Below are 22,161 nucleotides of genomic sequence, written 5' to 3'. Positions count from 1 at the left end.
CTTTTCATATACTGAATCTCAAGAGTTTATGTGGCATGACCTATTTCAGTGAATAGTGACATCTTAGAGACGCATTTGTTTATCCAAAGTCCGGCGAAACATTTAACGCTGTTGATAACGTTAAGGGGTTAATTGAATTCAGAACACATATCAGTCATCCGTTTACCCGCTTACATGAAATAATATTCATAAAAGGAGCAATTGGCTGAGGTTGACGGGTGTGAAACAGTGTGCACAATTGCACATCCCGAACTAGTGAGAAAAAAACAGGGAAGATACGTGAAAATGTAAATATTCAGTAACAAATCTTTAGTGTTATTCCAACTTTCAGACGTGCAAACAAAAAGATAACACTGATATTTTCAACATACATGCACACAAAATAAAATATCCATCACAATGACATGCATTTAGTGCAGAAAAAAACATGACCTGGTCTCTAAACGAGGACGGATGTCTCTTTGCAAATGTCTGCCATGAGGCTGTGAATCCAAAGGTCTTTGTCTTCTACTTTGGTGTCCACCAAATACACTGATAATTTTCTCTCCCACAGTTCCTTGGACGCCTCAGTTTCATCATATCCACCTTCGATCTGAGCCACAAGCGCTTGCTTCTCCACGTGGTTCCTAAAGACCAAGCAGGCTTCTTCTGACCATTGGCACTTTGGCACACCTGAAGGAAAAAAAGGTGGTGAAAATACGCCAAGAAACACGCAGATTCCTGTCCTCGAAAACACAACATTGAAATTCGAGCATTTCAGGATTTCAAGCACCTGTACAAACCCTGCATGTTGTTATTCCGGAGCACTCTCAAAAAGTGGAACCACTGTTTGGGCCTCATCTATGACAGTTCTGGTGTTGCATGATATACCGAGAGATGTCTTCAAAAAGGTTTATAGGTTTGTCTCGGAAAATTTGATTGATGTGATCAAGTTATTTATCATCACCCGAACGTTCAGGTAGGTTAGTCAAATTTCAAAAATGCAAAAAGCCAACTAAGCAGTTTTGGAGTTGTTGACTCAGCATTTTTTTCCCAGAAAGACGTTCCATGCTGTAAGCCCCAAAAGGACATTGAATATAGACACAATATTTTACATGCAGTCAGGTTGGTTACCCCAGATGTAAAAACTGATTTGGCTGACTCTGCAGCTTTCCCAGAAAGACATTTTACTCTTCCAAACCAGAAGATGTTTGGCCAGTAGCCAGATCTTTCAAAGTGATCAGATAGGCCACTTCTAAAAGGGGAAAATGAGAAAAAAAGTCAGCACTTTTGATTTGCTGACTCAACAGTTTTTCCAGAAAGACATTCCCCTCTTCCAGGCTAGAAAACTCAAATTCAACGCAATGTCTTGCAGAGAGAAGGGTTGAACTAGATGTGAAAAAAATGTGAATGTATGACAGTCATTTAATTGCATTAAAAAAACAATTTTATCATAATAGATCCGTCTTAGGAAGTCCTGTAGGAGTGGAAAACAGCCAATCCCAGTTAGAACTGTTTGTCCTTAGCTGGAATTTACCGCAACTATAAAATGTTTTCAAAGTCAAACACATTAAGATTCAGTCAGGATTCAGTAGGAGGGATTAAAAACAACCCTACAAAATGAGCAAACCCAATTTAAATGCATCTCACCTGCAAGTTTCGCAGCGAGGGCCTGGAAAGGCAGCTGTCGAAATTCCTCGATCAATGGTTGGAGGGAACTGGAACTGGAGAGGAACTGGTGTTTTCCATGATCCAATTCATAAATCGAAATCAAGCCGGTGGACAAAATCCCCTTCACCACTGCGCGGTACCAACTAGGCGGAGAAAGTCATACATGAAGCAGCAGGCCTGAAATGGATTCCATCTTCACGTACCTATTCTTGATTTTGGCAGCATAGATCTCTCCTTTTTTGACCTGCAAAGCTGTGGTGGGCGTCTCCCGGTTGTAATAGAGCATCATCTCTCCGAGTAAGACAAACAACTTGTGCTGGTGTTGGCGAGGCTGCAGCACAAAGTAACCAGGGTGGCAAGCTGCTGGTACATAGACGTCCATGTTCTGACCAGGCTGGAAATAAAATGGGGATGCACAAGAACCGTCAAGTGACTATCGGCTTTTTTCTTCTTACAGACCTATGACTGATGTCATTTTAGGGTGTTATCGGTTCTCTAACCGTCGGCCAAATAATTATTGTGCATGCCCGCTAAAAAACTGTATCCATTAGTAGATCCATTGAGAGTTGTCGACAACACAAACCAGGGTTCGCACACCTTTTTATGGCCAAATTCAAGCTCTTTTCAAGCACTTTCAAGGACAATGTGAATTTCCATGCGGGGATGAATAAAGTATCTATCTATCTATTTTTCAAGTTTTCCAGTACCTTCAAAAGGAAGTACAGCGCCGATCAAAAGAACGCTTTTTTTGTTGAATTTGAAGACAAAAAAAATTGCTGTATGATCTACGATCTGTGTCAATGGGCTGCTGTAAACGGACATGAATTCTGCCATTCTGCTTCAACGATGCATGCGCTTCGATATATCACACTTGTTTAAAAAGACAAAAGAGCCTCCATAGGTGTTTGTCAATAATGGAGTTCAATACGGAAGACAAAAAAAGGAAAGTACTGTATGTATAGCAAGCAGAAAATGTAACCGAATTACGACTCATTTTAATGATATTGATTGTTCCAAAGAGTGCATTCAATCTTTTAAGGTTAGAGAGTTTTTTGAGTGTTTTTCAGAAGCTCCATGTCTGAAAATAGAATTGTAAATATTTTGCTTTTTATCATTTATAGCACTGAAGAGGTAATATTTTTAATTTACATTTTATTTTGCATTTTCAGGGATTTTGTGTTGTTCGACCTGAAATCTGCTCATATCGTAAAATTCTAAAATTGCTTTCAATTTTCCATTTTTTTTGTAGCTCTGTGAATATTCTGATTTATATTTCATGTGTTTTGCAGGGATCGCCTGCAAAACATATGCTACTGCTATCCTGTAGCTGCAGGTGTACTGAGAGACCTGTGCACTAATTGCTGTTGTAACCGTCAGAATTTATTTTACATGCCAAAGCCATTGTTGTTCTCTGAATTTGATCAGTGTATTTTCTGATTTTTTTTTTTTTGTGAAATGCCTTTAGTCATTTTGTGAAAATAAAGTGTAGTACCATTATATACACAATGTAACGTCCTTTAACTAGGAATCAATGAAGATGGTATTTTAAATGTATTCTTTTTTTTTTTTTTTTTAAACAAGTAAATATCTAAAAGTGTCATGTTCACGGGTTTTGACTTTCTCGGGATGTTTTCATTACGCAACCCCCCACAAAAAACGAGGGATCACCGCATCTGATGATTCAGACTTTAGTACAATAAATACATTGTAAATTTGACATTGGCTTTGTGGTCATAGTTTACGTTGTTGATTATCTTAGTCATGGTCACACATATTCAACAACGCTCATCACTTTACAATGCTTAGTTTGAGCTGAGAAAAGGTGAAAAAAAATTTGATACCGATTTAAAAAAAAAAAAATCCAAATTTAGGGGTGGGTGTTATGCAAATATATACGGTACTAATCTTCCTACACACCAATGGAAGTTCCAGCGGTGGAGGCATCTTGGAGCTTGTTTCTTGTGCTTCAAAAAGATGAACTGGGCTTCCCACTCTCTTGACCGCAACACTGCCATCTAGTGTTTGCGATAAGGTAACATAAGCGTATTCAAATAAATGCAACATTTATATCTATGTCAGGGGTCTCAACGTTGTGCCTCCTAAGGGCAGTTATGGTGCCCGCAGACCTGTTCTGAAAATAGCTCACCAATATTGTTTTTTGTGATTTTCTAGGATTTTTTTTAATTGGTCGACAGTCTTTTTTTAAATAAATAACTTGGTAATAACTTAAGTTTTTATTTTAGAAAGTTAAATAAATAAATTCGATTCCATTGGCTTCATGGACAAAAAATAAATATTCAAATATAATCCTTTTCTAGTAAAAAAAAGTAGAATCAGAATGTATTCGTGTATGAAACACATTTTAAATTGATTTATTAAACAGGAAATACAACCAACTAAATTCCAATTCATGGGTCTTTATAAAGCGAATGACCCAAAAATGAGCAGTTTTTGTTTAGCTATCTATCTGGCTACCTAAAAAGCTATGTAGTTAGTCATCTTCTGACCTTTTAACCATTTAGCAAGCTAGCTCGATAGCATTCAAAGAAATGTAAAAAGCTATCAAGCTAACATTTTACCCTTTTAGTTATCAAGGTAAATTTGGGCCTCTTTTCTAGCTAGTTAGTTAGCTTTTTTTTTTTTTTAAAGCTTTTTACCCAGCTATCTAGATGGCTATTTACTCTTTTGACTAGCTATTTAGCTCACATTTAGTTTTTAAGCTGTTAACCTTTATATCCAACTATCAAGTTACCTTTTAAGCTATTTAGCAAGTCTTCTAGCTAGGTTGCCATTTTAGAAACGCATAGCAAACCGGATGCCTTTTTCGCTAAATAGTGACGAAAAGTAGCTTGACGCTTGCAAAAGCTTGGAGACCCCTGATCTATGCATACAGTATTAGAGTCCTCAGTACCAGATGCTATGCTACTTTTGTTGCTGTTGAGTGCCTGCCACACGAGTGGGTCGCTCAACTTATAGTTGATGCTCTGGTGCACGTCCTCGTGGTCGGCGTCAACAAAGAGGTACATGTGCACAAGTGGCCCATCTTTGTGATCTTCCAACTTTGAAATCTGAGATAACAATAACACACACGTATAAGTAATGTATACACACAGTTAAATAAATCGCATTTCCTTTCTCGATCACAAGTGTGTGTTAAACACCACCTTACCTTGATTTTACAGTTTTCTATCCCCAGGACAGCATTCTTCAACCATAAAACGACGCGAGGGCTCCATCCTCCTTCAGGAATGCTTACATCAGCCAGACGACATCTGATTGCCTGCAAATAGAAAATAATAAATGTGCCCGACAATTTAAACGAATCCAAATCTTGTTTGAGAAATCACCACTAGAGAGAGTTGTAGATTAGAATGGGGCTTAAGAAGACATGCTAGGGAGGCCTGAAGGATACCACTTGGCAAATTCGGGAAGCCTACATCCATTTTCTTGCTTGTCACACAGCGACAAGACATGAAAATTTCTGTTAATCCCCAACAGCGACAACAAATTTAAGCTATGAAAAGAACCAGTGAAATGTCTCAAGTACAAGCAGCTAATGGAGGATAGCAGCGAGACAAAACTTGCAGCTAACATAAGTCAAGTCACATTTACATTGCCTCCCTGCTTGGCGCTCAGCATTAAGGGGTGGAATGGGGGGTTTGCTCACCTAATGACTAAAATGGCTGCGCCCTGTTTGGCTGCGGCTGCATCGGCTCGCTACAGTTTAACTGTACGGGTCAGTTGTATCGACATTTCGTTCTGTGTACATTGTTACAAAGAATGACAATACAAGTAAATTATTATTATATTATTATTATTTAATTATTTGTATAACCCTAATCACAAAATGTTTTGAAGGACTGCACAGGTTATAAATACACCCTGCACTGATTTTTAACCAACATGCGGGCAGGTAAAACTCAAAACCTCACCATGAGGAAAATAAACCTTGAGAATGAAACTCACAAGTGGCAATACCCCTTCCAGGATGACCGGCATGCAATCGATTTAGAATTGGCACAGAAAACATAGTGAACAGCAATAAAAAAATATTGTTAAATCATAGGTAATATGTAGAAATCTGTCCAGAAAGTCCCTGACAGCAACGACGCAGCTTCCCATCTCTGCCGGCTTAAGTGACTAGAGAGGGAAACAGCAGAAAATAAGCCAGAGATGCTTGATCGACAGGACTTGACAATGTTCGCTTGCATGACCAGCAGTCGAACACAAACGACATTGAAGGAATGAGCAGGAGCAGCTAAAAACGATAGGTGCAGACCATAGCTTACAGCTAGATAGATAGATACTTTATTCAGCCCCGTAGGGAAATTGACACTTCCAGCAGTATCCTTGTGTTGAAAAGTAATAAAATAAGAGATATAGAATACAAAAATAGATAGATAGATACTTTATTCATCCCCTAAGGGAAATTCACATTTCCAGCAGCATCCCTGAGCTGAGAACAATACAATAATAAAGCCAAAAGAATACAATATACAGATACCCAGTGTGACGTGCAAATGCCCACTTTAGCATGTTATATAGAGTAACTAAATAGTGCTACACAGAACACATAATGCAGTAAGATTCGGTAATATCCAATGTAGGTGGTGTGGTTTAATGTGGGCCTTTACTCTGCCGGGTGGAGTTAAAGAGCCTCATGGCATGAGGAAGAAAAGATCTCTTCAGTCTGTCCGTAGTACAAGACAGTGACAGCAGTCTGTCACTGAAACTGCTCTTCTGTCCGGAGATAATGCTGTGAAGCGGATGCGATGGATTGTCCATGATTGACCTCAGCTTTTTCAGTGCCTGTCTCTCAGCTACTGTTGTTAGGCTGTCCAGCTCTTTGCCCACAACAGAGCTCGCTTTCCTAGCCAGTTTATTGAGACGAGAGGCATCCTTCTTCTTGACGCTGCCTCCCCAACACGCTGCCGCATAGAAGAGGGCGCTTGCCACTACTGTCTCATAGAATATTTTCAGGAGCTTTTTGCAGATGTTGAAGGAGGCCAGCCTTCTGAGGAAGTAAAGTCGGCTTTGCCCTTTCCTACATAGAGCTTCTGTGTTGGCAGTCCAGTCCAGTTTGTTGTCCAGCTGCACACCCAGGTATTTGTAGGTCTGGACAAATTCTACACATTCTCCCTTGATGGTTACAGGAACCGGGTGAGTTCTGGTTCTCCTGAAGTCCACCACCATCTCTCTGGTCTTGGTGGTGTTTAGGTGCAGGTGGTTTGCGTCGCTCCATCGGACAAAGTCCTGAATCAATCTCCTGTACTCCTCCTCCTGCCCGTTTCTGATACATCCCACGATCGCAGTGTCATCGGCAAACTTTTGCACATGGCAGGACTCAGAGTTGTACTTAAAGTCCGATGTATATAGAATGAATAGGAACAGAGAGAGAACGGTCCCCTGCGGAGATCCTGTGCTGCTAACCACGGTGTCCGATGTACAGCCCCCCTGTTTCACATACTGCGGTCTGCCTGTCAGGTAGTCAGTAATCCATTCTACAAGGTGTGAGCTAACTCCCATCTCTGTCAATTTCCTACTCAGTAGCAGAGGCTGTATGGTATTGAAGGCACTAGAGAAGTCCAAAAATGTAATCCTCACAGCCCCCTTCGCCCTATCCAGGTGAGAGAGGGATCGGTGTAACATGTATAATATAGCATCCTCCACTCCCACCTTCTCCTGGTAAGCAAATTGCAGTGGGTCGATGGCGTGACGGACCTGTAGCCTCAGGTGGTGCAGCAGCAGCCGCTCCATGGTCTTCATCACATGTGATGTCAGGGCGACTGGCCTGAAGTCGTTGAGTTCCTCTGGTCTTGATTTCTTTGGGACTGGGATGATGCAGGATGTTTTCCACAGCTGAGGGACCCTCCCCTGTTCAAGGCTCAAGTTGAAGATGCGCTGTAGAGGGTCTCCCAGCTCAGACGCACAGGCTTTCAGCAGTCGGGGGGATATTCCATCCGGACCAGCTGCCTTGCTGGTTCGTAGCCTTCTCAGCTCCCCACACACCTGGGCTGAAGTTATTTTTAGTGGGGGGATGTCTTCCATGCTAGTGTCCAGAGGGAGAGGGGGAAGGACAGCTGCACAACTCAGGGGTGAGGATGAGGCGGAGTGGTCAAACCTGTTGAAAAAGTCTGTCCGTGATTAGTATTTAATCTTAAAATTATGACTTTGACCATCGCATTTATTTAGTTGTTATAAATACCCTTACAGTATGTTTATTGACATGTTTGAATGAAATATCTACTTCCTGTCTGTACTTTCCCAGTGGTGTTTCTTTGGGGTGTTCTTGAAAGTCTGGCCTTGAATCTATTACCCTCTTATCGTACAAGCTTGAACGTCCAGCTGGGTCCACTGTCCAGTCTTAACAATAGTCTGTGAAAATGTGACTTACAAACTGTCCTAGTCAAGTCAATCGGCCCAGAGTATACCGTTTTATTTTACTTTGTAACTGCGTAATAAAAGTCCTGATCTAAACGGCTCTTTTTAATTCTTCGTCCAAATAGTCGGTCCGGATCCCAGAAGTTGAGACGCAGACCGTCTACTCCGACAAAACCTATTAACAAACCTGCTGAGGAATGCAGACAAAATCTCGGATGAACAGAGGAGGAATCTCACGAAGTTCAGTAATCTCAACAGTGAATGTGAAGCCCAAGTCCATGAGAAAAACTTCAATGACCCTGTTGCCATGAAGGATCGTTATCTGAAAAGAGCACTTGATTTTGTAAGCGAAAGAAATCAACTGAAAAGAACTATAATAAAAGATAACATACCTCTGCTCTGCACCATTTCTCTTTATAACAGGTCAGACACAGCTTGCCGTGGTAGGGCCTCGAAACCAAGTACTGCGAGGTCACCTGAAAAAATCGTTAAAAAAGGAAATACAGTATGTCCTCCTTTTGCGTTTTGTTCAGTTAGACCCAATGTTCCAACATTAGGTTTTATGGTCTTGTCTGTGCATTTTTGCCATTATCTACCAGTATGTGTGAATATATTCTATGTCATCTACCTTTAAAAGGGACAGTGTGTAATATTTAGTGCCTCAGTGGTACCAAAAAAAAAAAAAAAAAAAAACATTGATTCTAATACTATGCCAAAGTACATAAACTATCCAACCAATGTTAATTTTTTACAACCCCAAAAATTCATAGGTAGAGAAATGTGTATTTCCCCGTGGAATCGCTATTTAGGTCGGCCCCATGTTTGTTCAGCATCCTGTTGCCACACTGTGCCGTTCATCAATGGCCCTTATTTGTACCAGACAACACAGTGCCATTTAGTGATCAAATATTATATTGGGATTTTAAAGAGATAGTCAAATTCTAAAACATACAAATTACAAAAAATAGTAAATGTTTTTTGCATAATATATAAATTTACATATATGTCATTGGTATATTCAATTTATTTTCCGAAATAAATTATTCATTTATTTTTACAATATGTAAAAGTTTCACCTTCACGGGTTTTGACTATCTAGGGATGTTTTCATTACGCAATGTGATGAATCAGACTTTAAAGGACAATAAATAAGTACATTATAAATTTGAAGTTGTGGTCATCGTTTGCATTGTCAATAAATTATTTTAATCATGTAAGTACTAAGTAAGGCTTTAAGCTACTGACTCACTTGTTTTCCATCTAATATAGCCATTAAGTTCAGTGAGCGACTCACCTGAGAGGAAAAAAACGCTTTGATTTTTTCCAATAAGCTATTGACTCTTGCAGTCCCTTTAGACGGCAGCTGGCAGAAGATGACGCCTTCCGCATTCAAATTGGTGACACATATGTTTTTATAGGATGAATTGACCTAAAGGCAGGAGATTTTTGTAACCAAAATGACCAAAAATACAATACATTTTATCTTCTTCCCATCAAACTTACAGTTAACGACTCATTCATACTTTTGTCTTGCAGTTCCTTCAAGCAGACAGAGTTCAAGTTGATGTCATTTTCTTGTGAGGTGTCATAGAGTAACACCTCGGGCAAGTTATCCAGCTGTGAAGAACCCAATCGTTCCATGAGCAGAATCTTTCCCACTATAAACTCCCACAAGGAGGCCATCACGGAGGGATGGGAACTGAAGGCCTCTAAACCTGAGAAGCCAAACCGAAAGGCTAGTAAATCGTATTTCACCTTGTGTGGTTGTCGCACTGCATACCTGCCATTTTAACATTGGTGGCTTGAAAGGGCAACAAAAGGAAGTCTGGGTGCAAATCCATAAGACTCTTTCTTGAAGTCTCTGCAGTAAAGCCATGGTCCACATAGTAGACCTGGTAAGAGGCAGAACATTGGAAAACTGTAGAGGACAAGTAAGCAATCATCAATAATATAAATTACCTTGATGTTGTTTCCCGTCACCTCGGTGACCTGAGCTCGAGTCACGTCATTACCATTTTCCGCCATGACCGCCACCACCTGACCCACGACAAGCTTAGAAGGCCGCAAGTTGGAGTTGGCCTTATAGAAGTAAAGCATGGCGTCCTCCATTGCCTCTTGAGCATTTGAATAGCCTTCGTGCACGTACCTGTGCAAAAAATTAAATCAGAACTTAAAAAAAAAAAACTACAGGACTTAGCCTGTTGCCTTTTTGAGTCACATGTAAACTAGTGTTTTTGCATTCATTTACAGCTTCGGATTTGTGCAATGTTTGAATATTTCCAACTAGACGAATTGGAAAACAAAGGTGCAGGCAATATGATGTTAGATCACTAAGGGAAATAAAGTAATGTTATTAAAACAGCAAGATTCTTAGTTCAATTTATTCTTTGAGGTCCATTATAATCTATTGGATTCATTCTTTCATTGGTTTATTTAAAATTAGGGATCTATTGTGCTTTGTATTTAATCTTTGAAGTAAATTTAGGTGTGACAGAGGGGTTTTCCATATGACAAGTGGCCACGGTGCACATTTATGCATTACATTTCCGAAACAAGTCATCAGAGTGGACACCAAAGCATTATCACCTCTACCAGTTTCAGTAGAGTGGCTGAATATTAGCTGTGGATTGCTAAATGGTTCGTTGTAATCTGGAAGTACATATTTGGACAAAGCCTGTAGATCACTAAATTGCTCTGTGCAATCTAGTAGTGCATATATGCGCAGATCCTGTGGATCGTTTAATGTCTCTTGGTAATCCGGAATTTTGTATATAGGCAGAGCGCACAAATAACGGCTTATATATTTGCGATTTTATTGTATTTCAAATTGTTAGTTTTTTTCATCGAATGTGGTAAATGTACCCAAAAACACAAAATCAGTCTTGGCAGGTCAAGCTTTTTAAAGGGTGGAAGACCTGTAGCGTATTTTCACGACCATAGGGCGCACCATGTGAAAGGGCGCAGTCCATTTCTGTATTTAACACTACAGAAAGCGGACCCGCACGATACGGCGCGGGTGCCCTATGCTTGCATGAAATGTTTCTCCTCGCGCATACAGGGCGGAAATGCTCTTTGCTTTATGAAATGAAATCATTTCATTTCTCTTTGCTTTACTGTTCTATTACATTCCCCCCAGAGTTAGATCCCAAAACGTTTTAGTAACGTTTGCACAAAGGGGGACATTTAAAGCATAGGTTGGGCATTTTTCAGCACAACACGGACAAGCATGCTCGTGTGATATTTAATGATATTTAATTCAGTGGTGGGGAGCACGGCGGCGCAGTGGTTAGCGCACGTGCGGCACAGTTCTGAGGTCATGAGATCGAACTTTCCTGTGTGGAGTTTGCATGTTCTCCCCGTGTTTGCGTGGGTTTCCTTCAGGAACTCCAGTTTCCTCCCACATTCCAGGTTTATTGGCCGATACAAATTTTCCCTTGGTGTGAGTGAGCGAGTGAGTTGTCTGTCTCTGTGTGCCCTGCGACTGGCTGGCAACCAGTTCAGGGTGTCCCATGCCCCCCTGGGCTCCAGCACACCCGCAACCCTAATGAGGACAAGCTGTGCAGATAAAGGATGGATAATTATGTGGTAACAAATCTGAGTTTAGTTGTGGTTTATATAAGTATTGATTACAAAATAAAACACACTGATAAAAACTTGTCAAGAGTTCGTTTTTCAGTTTGTTATGCTGCGATTCATTAATCTTCACTTGTCTGGCGGCTGCTCAAATTGTATTTTCTTCCGGCTAGCATAGAAATCAACACCATTGTGGACGAAAACACAGAGACCTTTAAATGGAGGGAAGGTGAGTTTGGAATTGAATTAGTATTTGGGGGAGACAACTGTTTTGCCTCTGGTAGCACAATAACTTTAAAATTGTTAGATATGCTTCGGCGTTCGCATCCATGAGCACTTCCACTAACAAATCATTGCAGGTGAAGTCAGGCGTGTAATAGCAAGTCACAAGAAGCCGCACTTAGTTGGGAAATGTGAACGAGTTTAAAAAAAACATTGGATTTCACCTAAAAGTGTTCAAAGTCTTGACTTGGCCAAGGCTCAAACCTGTGACCTCCCAGTCGCGGGGGGCAGGTTCCCAAACCAAAGCCATCAAGCTGGCCTACGTTCGCTGCGCTGCACATTTTGAAGAAACTCAGAGCCTTTTATGTGCACCTTATGGTCGTGAAAATACGGTAATTATGCAGAAAAATTGTTTTTAACCTATGGCGGAATTTGTGTATTTCAAGTAGTGATATGCAACACACCTTATAGTAACTGCATCACTGCTCTTGGCATCTACTACCAGCACAGAAGGATACTGCACCGAAGGATGAACCAGACAAGCTGGGACCACAGGGCCAGTTACCTCCAGACCAGTTGGAAGTAAGTGTTGGCTCATCACTTCAGCTCCTTTCACATTTACGTCAATGGGCTTATACAAGATGGCCTGATTCAAACAAAAAATATTAAAAATGAATTTCTATTTGTCCAACGAATATCGTTTCTTCACAACCACTTACTTTTTTGCGGTCGTGTGGATCAGGGTACTCCACAGAACACAGGTCAGGAAGAAGAACTAATTGATCAGTACAATTTTCAGGAAAAGGGACCTTGTATGTATCCATGAAAAGTTGGGGTAAAGCGTGGACCCACACCCCATGACTGTACTTGGACAGAAGTTCTTTAATTCGGTCACAAACCTCTTCTGGCACTCGGTTAGAAACGGACTTGAGAGGAGAACACGAAACAGAGTTTGAAGACAAAGTGCAATTTTGTGGTGATGAATCTTCAGTAGGACAAGAAGGCATTATGACCGGAGGGTTGTTTGTAGACAAAGAACGAGAATTTTGTCTGAGGTTGACAGGAGTTGTGACAGAGATGGCCTGGCAGGAACTGGCAGCAGGATTATTGCGCAACACCTCAAAAGAAGCGAGCTTTTCAGTGGGCAATGGAGGCATATTTGAAGTTGGTTTGCCGATAGGTTTCGTGGAGACAACTTTGGGTTTTGGAAAAGGATTCCCTTGAACAGGAAGTGACAAGGACTCCATTGAGGAATTTAAAGCAACTACATTGTTCACTGTGATGAGGGATTTTGCAGGGCTTTTAGATGGACTAGTCACGGAGGGCAGAGGAGGGTAAACCAGGCAGTCACCGTTGGTAGTGCATGACTTTTCCACCTGTTAGATTCAGAGGTCACAATCAGTGCATTAGGGATGCGCAAAGATTAAAGAGCTGATAGTTGCAGACCAATAACGGACAAATACGATGTCAGTTATCACACAGATAGAAACATTTAAAAAAGATCAATACATTCTCACCATACAAATGTGTTTCCACTTTTCCAGATTCTGGAGCACCTGAGGAGGAAGCTGCTGACTGAACATTTGGCAGAAGACAACCGGCAGTTTGGACATCCAAAGCCCAGTCCTGTATTGTTCCATGAGCTTCATTAATTTGGCCTGCAGCTCAGTCTCGTTATACACTTTGGACTGTGAAGAGAATCACTTTTGAGCATGGAAGCAGAAAAAACGGGTTTATTTTGTTTTTATACTGTACCTTGCAGGTAGTTTTGGAGATTTCAGGTGACTCAGCTGAGAAAAGTTAGCAAAAATCTGAGCAAGTTATATAGTTCAAATATTTTTTATTAAAAATTGCAGTTGTTGCATACAATATTAGGACAGTCAAGAATATACTAATGAATTACAATGATGTGATGAATATTAATACATAAAAATTTTGTTGTGTTGGCACTTAACATACTACATACAAACCATGACAACTCCAGAAGCCATAATAAACACACACAACCAAAAAACACAAAAGAATAGCTTTCCTCCAAAATACAGAAAAAAAGAAACAAAAGCAAAAACCCCCACAAGAAAATGAAAAAACAAACCAAAAACAAGACAGCAAAAACAAAGCAAACAATTAAAAAATAGAACAAAAAAACTCTAAATTCTAACAAACCCAAAACAAAAACCAGTGGGGGAGACCTCCAACCAAATTACAACCGAAAACAAAGCAAAAACATAAACCATAAAAGACAAACCTGGTTTCTTGGGAGTTCCATTTTTGACTCTGCGGAAAAAAAGCATTTATGAGTTGCTAGACTGTCATTTGAAAATTTCAAATCTATATTATTAGTCAAATGCCAAACGAGAACTGAAGAAAAAAAAAAAAAGTTATTTATGCTGTAGCCAGCTCCAATTATCATTGATAGCCTATCTTCAAACTACAGGGTGTTTACAAAGGTCTTGGGCACATTTGAAGTCCCAATATCTCCTCAGCTATGAATGGTAGAAAGATTTAAGTTTTTCCATTTTAAAGCCAATTACATTAAGTTGAGCTGAAATATACTCCAAAAGATCGGGACACTGTTAACTACAGAAGATGTGATTGAACAGGTTAATTGGATCAATTGAGTGAGAAAGACAGTGAAGCCCCAGGGCTAGACAGTTTCTGAATAACACTGCTTGACAGATGAATTAGAACGTCTGGGCAGAATGATGATGATCTCATGTTCTCAGATCACACACCACGCGATTTCTTTTTGTGGAAGGATTGGTCTATGTATTCCCTATTCCAAGAGACATGTATGAGCTGAATGCACAAGTAACAGAAGATGTTGTAACCATTGATATTGCAATGTTGGGGCACCAAAAATTGGCTTGATGTCATGTGACCAATGGTGCACAAATTAAACATCTTTGAACATTCCCTGTATAAATTGAGATTGTGAATGTACCAGATGTGTTTTTATAGCCTTAATAGTTTCCAATATTTACAATGTCAAAATGTGCCCAAGACTTTTGGAACACCCTGTATACTTTAGAAGTTGCACACATCCAATACGGTGGATGCAGAACTTATTCAACTTCACCTTTCCGGAACTGTCGACAGTTTGACTGCAGGCTGTGAGGCAGGTTTTCTGTGTTCTACTGGTGGGATAGAATCCTGGCCCCTGGATAAATAATGTTTGAAAAGGACACTTTGTTACCACGCTTAACCCTCAAGGCATACGGGTACATTTTATGTACATTATCATACTTGTGTATTTTCAATCAATCAGAAAGCACTTATAAGTAAAAACATGGGAACTCAACTTTTCCGGGGTTGAGAGAATATCTAGGTGTTAAATCGGCATTGTGTTGTGATTTAGAGGTTATTGCATTTGGGAGCCAATCACATACTATACATCAAACATGCTATGCACATTATTTGGACGTATAGACATCCATTATACAGTAATTGAGAATCTTTGATACATCATAAACCTGGTGTATTTCAATGCATTTCCCCGGATTTTGGCATTTTTCTCTTCAGTGCTGTGGTCAATCGTATGCCAATTAAAAAGGTTGAGAGCTGACACAACTACACTAGCTGGTGGCGCTAAAGCCCAATAACAGTGATTTGCAGAAAATATTAAAATGAGGGTTTTTTTGTGGAAACTGCTATTGACAAAAAAAAATGGGAACGTATTGAAAAAAATATGCGACCACTTTTTGAAAGCTTTAATTATTATCCAATTATTAAAAGCTCTAATTATGCCGTATGAAATATTCAGCAATAAATTTTATGTATATATACTATAGGGGGAACTTGATCAAAAATATACTGGGCGCAGCTTATAAAGAAGAAACATTTTGTACATACATAAGCCGCACCTGACTATAAGCAACATGTGCCCACATTGAAACATCAGATATTTAAAAAGAAAGTTTTAATATCGGTTATCTTAACACATTAACGTTCCAACTTTTGATAAACAAATACCTGTCTGAACGATGTCACCATTCACTGGAATATAACATGCCACATATTATTGGAAAGCTTAAACTTTTGGGATTTAGGATATGAAAAACATACTCGTCAGAGAAACGTCACGATCAGTCTGAAACAGGATACCAGAAAACTATAAAGCCGGCATAACTCACCAGTACGTGTCTTCAACCCCAATTTAACGGTATATACAGTTCAGTTAGTTTTTAGGAAAGTCACTTTCAGGAATAGTACTGTCCAGAAGACAGAAGGAATAAATACATAGATAAATTAAAAACAATATGTATGGATAGATCCGATGTCACAGAACATTTGTTGGAAGTCAAAAAAATCTACATAAATAGCTTAGTTATCACACTTTTAAGTTCACGTCCCAATAATGACACTGACATTTATTTTGTCACAAAAGAAAATGCCTGCCACGAGGGTTGAATGCAATATGTACCTGCATCTGACATCACCAGAGGCGCTGAATCCCCTGAGACCTTGTGCTCGATGGCAGTTGGCTTTCCTGAAGGCGCCGCGAGCTGAAGGCTGCCGTAGAGAAGGCATTGGCCACGCTACTCGCATTCAAGAAGATGACAAAAGCCTTCCGGAAAAAACGTTTTGATGTGTGGCAAAGTTGAGACCATATACCTACCGCGCTGCATGTAAAGGTCAGATGCCTTCCTTCTCATTCTGCATTTGACCAATTGGGAGCCTCCAGCTTTTTTGGGATTCTTCTGCCGGGCCACCAGATGAGCAATGTGTGCAGTTTCGTTGCATACTGCAGCGAAACATCTCACCTAGAATGTCAATTACGTGTGATATGATAAGACGGCTTCCTGACAATTACTACAGTAGACCCCAAAGTTATGGAGTCTCTAATATATGATATTTTCATGCTATGATCTGGAATTCTATTTTTGCAGACCCTTGTTACAGCATTTCCCCCACCAATTGACGTCAACAAATCATCTTGCATGCCTAAAAAGTTATTAAATTATAGCTTTGTGGTGTTTGTGTATACTGCATATCGTTCCATCTCTTAAATAACTGTCTCTTGCTGGTTGACATAATATACAAGGGATTCCAATTTGAATAAAAATAAAGTGCTTTTACCATCAGCCATATAATTATTTTACTTCACCGTCGCATCCCCCCACTGCATCTATGCACTACTCCGCTGTACCAGCAATAACCATGTCACACCAAAGGTTATTAAAATTTCATTTTTACCTTACCTACATGTATATTTATATAAATTAATTGTAAAATTATGATAAATAAAAGTAGCACTTACTACATACTATTTTGTTACAATTTTTTCATATGTATATACAATTGGAATTTTTTTTACCTGGGGACGCCGAACACAGGAACTAATCACCGTAAGTAATTAACACGACAATTTCCCCTAGCAATCCTTACCTCAGAACAGATTACTGTCGTATTCCGCACTCACATACTCAGCAAAAACAAACTTACATCTCCATTGCGGTAGTCCATGTGCACCACAGAAGGTATGCTTCGGAGATAGTTTTCCAAATTAGAAAATCCAAGTTTCTCCACCGGGATATTCTTTCCGCAGAGCGAGCGGTATTCTGACTGCAGTCTGTGAATACTCACACCCTCCTTGCTGGACTGAAGGACAGACCGCAACATTTTCTTGATGGACTCGCTGTCAGACATGCTGCTTTGGAGGAATCCATAAGTTACCCAAACAATTTTCGATCCATTGTGTGCGCTGTCACAGATCAACAGATCGAATTGTTGAATGAGCTTGACGATGACCTTTAAGTCTTAACATTTTATTTGAATTTTTGCTGAAATCATGATCAAAACAATAGAAGACTTCCAACAGTTCAGTTGATTTGTATTAATCCAGAATGTATGACAATTGTTTTTATTGCATGACAGAAAATGAAGAACTTTATTACAAAATTCTCATTTTCTGAAACAGTCCTATGTCAGGAAAAGTATTTGAAGTGACATACGAGTGACTTCAAATAAAGCACGAAATTATAAAAGCAAAATAAGAATTACTGAATTGCAGTAAAAGGTTTGCTGAACACTATTAATGGTTTCAATTCTTAAGAAAGTCTTGTGTCAGGATCCTTGTATTATTTAATTTTAGGTATGCAGTAAACTCTTGTCACAGAAATTGGATTCCAAAAAGAACCAGTGATTGGCCAAATCTGTAAAGTATAATAAACCTTTGGGCTTTTTCTTTTTTTTTTTTAACAATTATCATACAGTTAAATATTCTAAAACCGTGTTTCTCAACCTTTAAGAGCCAAGGCACACTTTTTTCCCATTGAAAAATCTAGAGGCACATTTTCCATCTAAATGGTCTAAAAATAATTTCCGGCACAAGATTCAGGTGTGTTTTTAAAGCTAATATGATCGTGTTGTCTGAATTGACAGTATTAAGTTTTTATCTGTGTTCCCGGTGTCTTAAGTAATGTGGGTTAATCATTGATATATTTTTTCTGTACTTTTTTATTAGTTGTGATTGCTTCAGCAAGGCACGACTAAATTGCCAAGTGCTGTAAGCACAACTAATATAATCCCCCGTTTTATTATTATATCTATCTTCTGACACAAAAGTTTGACGGGTGACTCCTCCCAGAGCTTTTGGAGTACCCCATCGATTCATATACCAAAAATTCCGGCCCAATCAGGACTCTTGTGCGACAATATGGATAAGCCATACGAAAAAAAAGAGTCCATCCAGAATGAATGGATTTGAGAATCTCCATCCGGAATACATGGGCCCATACAAATCAATGGGTAGCCATGAAAACCAGGGCTTTCCTGAGGGTAGTCATAGTAATCAGGGACATACATGCTAATAAGTGATGCTAACGGCTAAATGCTAACTTCTTCAAGCTAAAACATTTTGGTAATGGTAATATTTTAACGACTTCATATTTACAAATTTTGCTAATGGCCTCATGTTAATGAGTTATGCTAATGGCTACATGCTAAAAAGAGATGCTAACAGCTAAATGGTAACTTCTTCATGCTGAAAAATTATTCTAATGCTAATATGCTAACGACTCAGCAAATTGAATGGGTTCAATGCATTCCGGATGGGCCAATTCAAATAGAATGGCTCATTACTTTTGAGCATGTACATTTTAAATGTTGTACATGTGTAATAACAGTGTTATTACTCTGTTATTACCACAAATGTGTTTTTTTTAGACCTCCACAAGGCATATCCTTGTTGCTAACGATTGTGGGCCCATCTGAAATGAACTTGTCAGTACCGGGGTGGTGTGGGGGGGCGGAGTCCCCCCCACAGAACCAAGTAAAAAAATGACAGAAACATCTCTCTGAGTTAAAAACTTTATGCTAACTCATAATGCTAACAACCGGGGTTATATATACATGCCGGGATCATCTTCCAGATCAATCACAACTCTTACAATTGCCGCGGGAATTGTCTAGTTTTACTATATTTTCAACCTGTTTTATTATATATATTCCTTGCTTTTTAAGAAAACTTGCACATAAAATAAGCAAAACTTAAGAGGAACGATTTTTTTGCTACGTTCTACTATCTTAAATAATAACAAAAATCAACAAAATTATGTGCTTATTACTTTAATTGATATGTGTTACTTTGCAGTGCAATCTTAAACAGCTTTATCAAACAAAATAAGTTATTAAATATACTGTATTACCTCATGAGCAGATAATTAGTATATATATATATATATATATATATATATATTTATTTATTTATTTAAAAGAAGGTAACTGCCACATACTAATATGATTGAATTTTAGTTCCCTGGCTGATCATTGACAGAAAGCAGCAATTCATGCAAATATTAGGCAATTTCTTGCAGCACCCTAGACCAGTGATTCTCAACCACTGTGTCGCGACGTGAGAGATCGTCAGTTGTGCAGTGAGAAATGATCAAATGTCACTTTTAAAAATTTAAAATTTTTCAAAACATTTAGGAACCATTTTCTGCAAATATGATGTAATTGTCAAGTGTCTGTGTTGTAAAAACTGGGGGTATTATCAATTATGTTGTAATTAAACATACAGTTCATAGTCATTTTATAACATTTTTGGTTGGTGGTGTGCCGCAAAATTTTACCAATGTAAAAAAATATGCCCTGGCTCAAAAAAGGTTGAAAAACAGTGATTTAAACAAAGGTATCACGGCACAGTGGTGTGCCCCAGTACACAGGTTAAAAAACACTGTAGGCTTAAGCATATGCATAAGAAATAAAAGTACTCTTTTATTTCTTTTTACAAATAATTTGCGTACTACAAAATAATAAGTGAATTGACTATTTAGCGAATCAGAATACAGAACAATACAAATTCATTAAGAACAGGGTTGGATAGGGTTACTTTAACTGGATTACTTTCAATTACTTTTGGATTACTCCAATACCAAATATGCTAATAAAAGACAAAAGAAACTAAATAGGAATAAAATTACTAAATTTCGTGCAGGCTTGGGAAGTAACGAAAGACATGGAATGGCAAAAATGATGTTGGCAAGCTGTTTGGATTGATTTTCATTTTGTTTCCGTCGCATTTTATGTTAGTTTTGCCGAAGATCAAAGACATCAAAGCCAGGAGAGAAAGCTTACCACGTGTTGTGAGTCATCATTTCATTTCGTTTCTTTTGTCTTTTATTAGCATATTTGGTATTGGAGTAATCTAAAAGTAATTGAAAGTAATCAGGTTAAAGTAACCCTACCCAACCCTGATTAAGACTCAATGCCGTGAAATGTGCACTTGAATCTCGCAAAATATAAATTGGACTGTTAACTTTCTTTTGACCTTATTTACTGAAGTTAAACGTTTATAATGTTTCACTGGCATGGGTTCTTTATGCACTTACTCCGAGTAACTTCTTTTTTATTACACATTAAGTTGTTTCAAGTATTTAAGGCTATCGATATATTTATCAAATATTTTTATTTCATATATTTTACAAGCTTTGTGCATCATTTGACATGGAAGAAAAACACAATTGTTAAAATGGCATACCTAATCAATAAACAAACATTTCAACGTGAAGAACGATTTAAGAACAGGGTTGGGTAGGGTTACTTTAACTTGATTACTTTCAATTACTTTTGGATTACCCCAATACCAAATATGCTAATAAAAGACAAAATATGAATTAAAAAATCCAAAATTCGTGCAGGCTTGGGGAGTAACGGAACACATGGAACGGCAAAAATGATGTTGGCAAGCTGTTTGGATTTATTTTCATTTTGTTTCTGTCGCATTTTATGTTAGTTTTGCCGAAGATCAAAGAGATCAAAGCCATGAGAGAAAGCTTACCACGTGTGTGAGTCATCATTTTATTCATATTTCGTTTCTTTTGTCTTTTATTAGCATATTTTGGTATTGGAGTAATCTCAAAGTAATTGAAAGAAATCAATTTAAAGTAACCCTACCCAACCCTGTTTAAGAATAAGTCAATTTAGGAAAGGTGGCAACGATTAATAGCAGCTAGCAGCTAACAGTCCTAGCAAAAGTAGGGGATACAAACTTCAACGCAAAACATTGATTTTAAAGATTATATAAACGTGTTTGCGAATACAAAACAATATTCTCGTGGTAAACTTACTTTTCGTAGTGGTCGCTGAGTGCAAGAATAACTCAACGTCGAGAAAATTTCTGAAGCGCCTAATGGCGTTGAGCAAAATAATTGACGAAGGATTTTCATCAATCCAACTAACAGGGCTGCCACCTGACCGGAAGTTCGCCACTATTTTTAATCAAGGTACCGGTACTAGTTTTTCGAAAAATAGCATTTAATTCAATTATTCGTTTTGAATAATTAGTAGTTGTCGTTAAAGTAACACAAAGATGTAGTTTGACTTGAAGACTTATAGCACACCATTTTTTAAACAAAACTGGAATGGTCAGTTTTAAGACTTCAGAATGTTTTTAAAACTTTCAATTTGGTCTAAAGTTAGTCGCTAATCATTCTTAAACCATCTAATGTGGTTCAAATGTAGTGCAAAAAAGTCATTGATGATTGGGGCTAAGTTTTGTCCAAATATAGTTCGAGTAAATTTTGTTTAGTCCAGGCCACCCTCTGAAGAAGAAATCCTCTAACTCTCAATATTATTTTTTCTAAATGATCACGATATTGGTGGGGACAAAACAACAATTGCTCAATCTTAACGGTAGTACGTCACCTCCGAACATGGCAAATTTACGCCTTTCGGCAGATCTTTACTGAAATAAGAACTCGAGCACCAGCGTGATAGGGTTGTAATGTCTTTAAGTGACAGCTTCATTTATTTGGCTTTGTGCAGTCGACTAGCAACATATTTAATATAGCAAGCGCACTCGCCTCCCTCTAAGGTCGCAGTGAAGTGCTG

At 38.7% G+C, this 22,161-nt stretch overlaps 1 protein-coding gene across 4 annotated transcripts; it reads right to left on the bottom strand.

Annotated features, from left to right (window-relative positions):
• Window positions 1-292: 292 nt before the first annotated feature.
• Window positions 293-21,545, bottom strand: tdrd7a (tudor domain containing 7 a). 4 transcript variants are annotated; one of them, XM_088341496.1, is made up of 22 exons: window positions 21,399-21,545; window positions 17,272-17,476; window positions 16,445-16,589; window positions 16,250-16,364; window positions 14,906-14,986; window positions 14,075-14,103; window positions 13,582-13,616; window positions 13,344-13,514; window positions 12,546-13,202; window positions 12,291-12,472; window positions 9,991-10,177; window positions 9,812-9,923; window positions 9,535-9,746; window positions 9,326-9,460; window positions 8,424-8,507; window positions 8,219-8,353; window positions 4,820-4,930; window positions 4,562-4,718; window positions 3,568-3,665; window positions 1,854-2,044; window positions 1,630-1,793; window positions 293-672 (listed from the first exon to the last, which is right to left on the bottom strand). In XM_088341496.1, the coding sequence occupies exons 2-22, from the start codon at window positions 17,473-17,475 to the stop codon at window positions 440-442; spliced, it is 3,438 nt and encodes a 1,145-aa protein (XP_088197622.1). In that variant the 5' UTR covers window position 17,476; window positions 21,399-21,545; the 3' UTR covers window positions 293-439. The 4 variants fall into 4 exon arrangements, with proteins under 4 accessions (XP_088197622.1, XP_088197621.1, XP_088197624.1 ...); XM_088341495.1 differs by having other exon boundaries at window positions 17,272-17,530; window positions 21,399-21,534; XM_088341498.1 differs by having other exon boundaries at window positions 17,413-17,530; window positions 21,399-21,533.
• Between the last annotated feature and the right edge of the window lie 616 nt (window positions 21,546-22,161).

This window comes from Urocampus carinirostris, chromosome 8, assembly GCF_059441175.1.
Source record: "Urocampus carinirostris isolate Australia breed hairy pipefish chromosome 8, RoL_Ucar_1.0, whole genome shotgun sequence".
Taxonomy (NCBI): domain Eukaryota; kingdom Metazoa; phylum Chordata; class Actinopteri; order Syngnathiformes; family Syngnathidae; genus Urocampus; species Urocampus carinirostris.
This window is presented reverse-complemented; position numbering and strand designations above follow the sequence as displayed.

What these genes read in the sequence shown, in the direction of transcription:
- tdrd7a (XM_088341496.1), bottom strand. Translation starts at nt 17,475, where the DNA reads ATGTCTGACAGCGAGTCCATCAAGAAAATGTTGCGGTCTGTCCTTCAG. An exon ending in CACCGCTGGAACTTCCATTG is followed by an intron (nt 2,045 to 3,567) that starts GTGTGTAGGAAG and finishes TTTTATTTCCAG; the next exon opens with CCTGGTCAGAACATGGACGT. An exon ending in CCTCGCTGCGAAACTTGCAG is followed by an intron (nt 673 to 1,629) that starts GTGAGATGCATT and finishes TTTTTCCTTCAG; the next exon opens with GTGTGCCAAAGTGCCAATGG.